The sequence below is a fragment of the Parasteatoda tepidariorum genome, chromosome 4, assembly GCF_043381705.1.
Source record: "Parasteatoda tepidariorum isolate YZ-2023 chromosome 4, CAS_Ptep_4.0, whole genome shotgun sequence".
In the NCBI taxonomy this organism is placed as follows: Eukaryota; Metazoa; Arthropoda; class Arachnida; order Araneae; family Theridiidae; genus Parasteatoda; species Parasteatoda tepidariorum.
Window position 1 is genome coordinate 86,375,136 of NC_092207.1, and position 6,797 is coordinate 86,381,932.

The following is a 6,797-nucleotide window of genomic DNA, read 5'->3' on the forward strand; positions in this document are numbered from 1 at the left end:
TCCACACCCGAGCACAGTGCTGACGTAAAATAACCTCAGTGGTAGACGGATCATGGGTTAGAGCCCTCCTTGCCATCGGGCTAACCGTCGGAGGTTCTCGTGGTCTTCCTCTCCATGTAACGCAAATGCGGGTTAGTTCCATTAAAAAGTCCCCCACGGAGGAAAATTTCTCCCAATACTTGAACTTGGAGTTCCTTCGTCTTCTGGATTGGGTTCAAAATTACAAGGCTATGGAGTTGAATATTAGTAGCCGTAAATCTGAAAATTGGGTCGGCAGCAACGTTTATAAAATAAAATTACATGCGCGGTTATGGCTTAAATCTCACGTTAATGAGAATTCATGCAAGCCCGAGAGAAATACACCACTGCAAACATGGTTATTAAAAACCATATTAACTGTGATGCATTTCTCTCTTATAAAACAATTTATTGTTCCGTGAGCGGAACTGTACCATTTGATCCACTATCAGGAACTGCGGCCCGGGTATTTGAAACTACTGCCCTAAATGAACGACTTTCTTTTGTTGGAAACTCGAATTTATAAATAAAACTGATCGGCAAATGTGAACACATAACCATTTATTACAATTTTGAACCTTTGCAATTATGAACACAGAGATAAGCTATTTATTGCACATTATGAACCCACAAGCCATTTATTACAATTGTGAGCATATGAACCCTTAAAAGTCTCGGAATTTCTGTGACCTTTTTATGGAACCCTAGGGTTCCGTGAGACATTTTTTTGAAAAAATCTGCTTTAAATCACGAATTTCATCAAATATAGGATTGGAGTCAAGTAGTTAACTTTGGGGTACTATGGTACTTACTTTTATAGTAACAATACACCAGTTTCTTAAATATTTAAAGGGCTTCTGTCTTAGAAAAAAATCATTTCTTATTAGCAGGTATATAGGAAGGCTTTATAAACTGTTCATTACTTTATTTTCTCTTTTAATATAGTTTAAAAACGAATTTACCATATTAACCACTTTATTTTTAAATACATATTATCTTTAAATGCATATTTTCCTTAAATACTTATTATTCTTATAAAAAACTTATTTTCCTTTCTAAATCAACTTAATGGTTAGGACTAATATAAAATGCACTGTGTTCTTAAAGCCACATTCGGTCCCAGTTGTGGTTGGGGAACGTGGTGCGGAGTTGGATCGATTAGAATTATCATTTGCATATGATCTAAATGATTTGCATATGATTGTCTTAGGATTAGTGCTAAAGATCAAACCGCCATCCATAATCACTATATATGACCACATCACCAGTGTAACTCTAAAGAGAGGCCCTAAACAACTAAACACTTTTCTTTCATTAGAAATTTTATAAACTGTCATTTATTACACAATGCTAACTGTTGTAGTTTTATTGGCTTCATTTTATTGAAGTATCAAACTGAAGTTTGCCTATAACTGAAGTTTTAAAATGTTTTTAAACAGTTAACCTTGGAATCTTTTTTACACAATTTGTTTAAAGTTGAGCAATACTTTTCCCCCTTCATTATTCAGGCTCTAACACCAATGTGTTTCCACAATTTCCAAAATCTTTTCTTAGCATTTCTTGTAGTGAGTCAAGGAAGTCTCGAAACTTGAGCGACTTCTTTTGTGTGTTTTTCTTAGTTTAGTTGGCTTCTAACAGGAAGAAGAAACATTATTAAATCTGCCAACAAATATATATTTACCTTACGGAGTTCTATTTGGATGATGATAACAGTTAGCATTAATGCGGCAGTTTACTTGTGATTAATACTTTATTATAATCACATGGTGTTTATCATTTGTTTTTTACTATTAATGTTTTTCTAATAAAAAGCAAAATATGATTTTTAAAGATATTGAAAACGTCAAACTTTTTTTTTACAACTAGAACTACTACCAATTCTAATAATAATAATGATGATAATAATAATTTTTACTTAAAATGAGCAATAGCTTAACGGACAGCTTCAACTACATAAACGCAATAATTGATGAGAACTGCATTTCTTTAGGATTAGCCTATTTTCTACAGAAAATTATGGAAACTCAGTCAAATTTTCCATTTTTGTTACGATTAGAGCGATGGTGTCGTCAGGTGAAATGTTCTACTCCGACATTGGACTTTTTTGAAAGCTCGACTCAGTCTCAAACTTAATTAAAATTTCCACCAAATCTCAGGAAAGTATTTCTATTATTACTAAGAAATTGTTAATTTCAAATTATATATTTCCATTTTGTCATGTACAATTTAAATAAATGGTGTTTCATTTAACATAGTGGCTTCATTAAACATACATAAACCCTTTATTGCAACAATGAATATTCACGAATTAGGACGCAGTTAAAACTGATACATTATATTCATTCGAATACTTTTTTTTAAACGTAATTTACTAACTTAGCAAATTTTTTTAAATTTGGAATTGATAAATTAAATGATTACTTACTAATAATCTACTAATTAATCTTGATTTTTAAATAGTTTCTTTGATTTTTCTGTCATAATTTGGTTAATATAGGCTCAAAAGCGTTCAAATATGATTAATTAAGCATATATGTGATAAGTAAAAATTTAAATCGTCTTTTTAATATTTGTTAGACTAATATTTCTGCTTACATAATTATGAATATTTGTCTAATTTTCATAAGATCAAAGTACTTTTTTTTCTTCTTTTAATCTACAGGACTTAACAACTAGCGAATTAGGTCCTTCGAAGTCGAAATCGGGCAAATGTTTCACACTACAACTTGTCAAGTATTTTTTTCGATTCCCACTCTTGAGAAAGTTTCTTCAACTCCTTCTCCACAACCCTGGTTATGTAGTATTTTTATTTACGTCACACCTGATCTGCACAATGGAGTATTGGCGGCAGTCTGGGAAACATCCCTGAAGATGATCCGAAGATATGCCATCACAATTTTGATCCTCAACAGAGAGGATAGCTCCACCACTTCGGTAGGTCGACGACCCGCGCACGAAGTCGAGCACTCTACGGTTGAAGAGTTTAACGAGAAGCTTATACCGTGAACCCTTGGTCTCTACGCAGGCTGATCAAAGTCGTCAACCCACCCGTTCATTGGCCTCAGCCAGTGATGCTTGACTTTGTTGTTCTATTGGGAACTGTGTCTTTACTATCAGTCTACTGCGAGCCGCGATGGCTCAGGGGATAAAGCGTTCGCCTTCCAATGAGGCGAGCCGGGTTCGAATCCCTGTCGATACGAATTCCGCATTCGGCTTGCACCGACCACAGTGCTGACGTGAAATATCCTCAGTAGTAGACGGATCATCGGTTAGAGTCCCGTTGCCGTCAGGCTAACCGTGGGAGGTTCTCGTGGTCTTCCTCTCCATGTAACGCAAATGCGGGCCAGTTCCATCAAAAAAGTCCTCCGCAAAGGAAAAATTTCTCCTAATACTCAATCCAGGAGTTCCCTTGTCTTCTGGATTGGATTCAAAATTAGAAGGTTACGGTGTTGAACATTAGTTGTCGTGAACCCATGAATTTGGATCGGCTGTTCAACGATAGTTATAATATCAGTCTACTGATAATCTGGTTATGATGATACAAATTTAATGATTTGAAATATTATTTTTGCAGAAGTAATTAAATAGAAAATAAATTTGGGATTAGACAGGTATTCTCATAGAACACTTCACAAAGTAAAACTTTGGCTGAAATGATGATGTTAGAAGTAATCAAAGAAAAACGTTTTCTTTTAATTTGCTTTGTTTTGAAAAACTAATTTCTAAGCAATACTGAGGAAAAAGGTGATATATGAAGTGAGCAGAGGGTAAAGCAACTACCTCATCTGATGATTTGCCTATGTTAACAGTTTAAGATGTTTCCTGATTAAGATGTTACTATTCTCAATATTACAAAGCATTCATAACGTTATATAGCGCAAATAAAAATTTAGCGCAAAAACATCCATACAAAATTCAGCAATATTTCAATTTAGTCTATAAAAACTAAATATTATAGTCATAAAAGTAATCAGTTTTTGTTGTTGTTGTTTTAGATGGTAATTTTCAGCAGATTGATCAGCAGCTGACGCTCATATATATAAACTTCTAATAGGGTTTCAAAATAATTAATTGCCAAAAACTAATATTTAAACGAGAAAGCAAAAAAAGAAAAACTTGATTAAAGCCAGGCGAATCATTCACGAGGGAAGAAAAGCGATTGGACGAAACTGAGGAAGATATTACTATTAAGATCTATATGGAAAATAAAGGTGTTTTCTGGTTTTTTTTCTCACCTTTGTTTTCCCTTTTTCGTTGGCAACTTTACGTTTTATATTTCAAGATCTCCTATTGCTTAATCCGGCATTTAAACAAGTTTTAATGCTTTCATTTCCGTGTTTCATTAGAGTTCAATAAAGAGATTTTATTAAATTATTCAATTAAATGCTAATTTAGACCCTTAAGGAGCATACTTTTTTGCTTCATTTTTGACAGGGATTCCAAAAATTTTGAGCAAAAATGACGTAATCCCCTGCTTATTTATTATTCTTTTTATTTGTGCAACTTACAGGGAGAAACAAAATTCCGGTTAAAACTCCTATACTATCTGGCAATGACATTTCTGGCAAAAAAGAAAAAACAGTTATGGTTATAGAAACCAAGTATACACTATTTAAGAAATTCATTTTGTAGTTTTTCTGGTCAGATAAAATTATAGTTCCTATACCTCACATTAAAAAAAAAAATTCAAGACAGAAAAGTCAATTTAGCCGAATAAATGGTTTTTATGACATACTCTAAAGGCATCATGATAGATTTACCAAATTTTATCACATATTATAAAACTATGTTTAATAATTAATTTTAACAAATTCATTACCAAAGCGCTTCCCTAAAAATTACCGAATTTTTGGGTGTTCCATAGAGCTAGGAACACGGTAACTTTTATCATATTCTGGTATTCTGGTAAAATTATAATTCCTATACCACACATTAAAAAAAATACAACACTGAAAAGTAAATTTAGCCAAATAAATGGTTTTTATGCCATATTTAAAGGCATCATGATAGAATTACCAAATTTTATCGCATTTTATAAAACTATATTTCATTATTAATTTTAACAATACATTACAAAAGAGCTTCAATAAAAATTACCGGCCATTTTATGTTCTCATAGAGCCAGAAACGTGTTAAATTTTATCATATTCTGGTATTTTTTATCATACTTTTCTTCTCAGCGTATATTTAGTTATCTTAATTACTACTTACATTCTGCTACAATCCATTTTTCTGCTTTTTTCACTCTCTTGAAAAACATATTGGCACCCTTTGATTTCTGATTACAATCATCAGATAAAGATTCGGCAATTTTTCGGCATAATTCTACCTGTTCTTCGATAGTTGGATAAATCGAGTTCGGTTCTTCGAAAAAGCTCGATGACGAAAACATTTTCTCTGAAAATAAGTACATTAAATTATATTTTTCTTCTAATACAAAGCTATGACAAGATTGATAATAAAACAATTAAACATTACAAAAACGTTTTTTGAGTGACAACAAAAATTCACTAAGGGTCCCTTTCAGACAGATAAGAGATACTACCTCCCCCCATGTTAAGCTAAAGGTAATTATATGTTCGGAATTTCCTTATTCATAATGAGTAACTAATTAATATTTTTAAATATTTGCTTTATTTTGTTCATTGAAATAATGCTTTGTTAAACTTAGTTATCGAATTTTAACTTGCAAGTTTGTAAGCATTTTTAAAATTTTTAAAAGTTCAAACTCGAATTCAACGAAAGTTCAACTTTAAAGTCGAAATTCGGTAACTTAGTCAAAATTATACATTTAAATGAATAATCTAAAGCAGAAATTATACTGAGGAATTTTTGTTCTTGTTTTCTGTTGCATGAGAGTTATTTTTAAAACTGGTCTTATATACTTTAATATTATTGATTTTAAATCTGTAATCGGTTTCTCTCCCCAAAATAGTTTTTTTAAATGACATTTTTAGTCTATTTTTTGTTGAAATGTACAAGTTTAAAAATGTTATATATAAACAAAGGTAGCGAAAATTTTTTAGGTGAGTTAGAGCACATCATTAGGATTCAAAGTGCACAGAAACCCATTCCCAGGAATGTCATCATACGCCGGTAGGAGCTCTTCCCCTTTAATGAACTGTTTCCCTGTGTGCTTCAGAACAAGTTATTATAGAGTGCCTCAATGGCTCAGTTCGCCTTTTTATGAGGTGAACCGATTATTCGAATCCGAGCGATGACTGATCGAGACGAATTCCGCACCCGGCTCGCACCGACCACAGTGCAGACGTGAAATATCATCAGTGGTAGACTGAACATGGGTTAGAGTCTCTTCACCGTCAGGCTAACCGTGAGAGATTCGCGTGGTCTTCCACTTCATGTAACGCAAATGCGGGTCAGTTCCATCAAACAGTCCTCCACGAAGGCAAATTTCTCCCAATACCTGATCCAGGAGTTCCCTTGTCTTCTGGATTGAGTTCAAAAGTACAAGGCTACGGAGTAGAACCCAAAAATTGGGTCAGCCGTTCAACGACGATTATAAAAATAAAAATAAAAAGTCTTTATGGAAGAAACGTCCCCAGTCACGCATGACGAATTTACCAGGAATGGGTTTCAAGGTATTTTTAATCCTGATGATGTCCCATAGCTCCACTATAACAAATAATTTGCTAAAAATGCCATTTAAAAAAAATCTATAGCTTTAGGAGCAAAATAAATTTCAGATTTAAAATACTTACACCCAATTAGGCCGCATCGAGTATTTGCATAAATGAAACAAAAAAAAAATTGTTTGAACC

At 33.0% G+C, this 6,797-nt stretch overlaps 1 protein-coding gene across 1 annotated transcript in view; it reads right to left on the bottom strand.

The window, feature by feature from the left end:
- Positions 1–6,797, bottom strand: part of LOC107450391 (uncharacterized) — a gene marked incomplete in the record, with an annotated part of 40,895 nt that overhangs the window by 19,373 nt on the left and 14,725 nt on the right. The window contains 1 exon segment of the mRNA XM_043040022.2: positions 5,230–5,415. Coding sequence (XP_042895956.2) covers positions 5,230–5,415 — 186 coding nt within the window.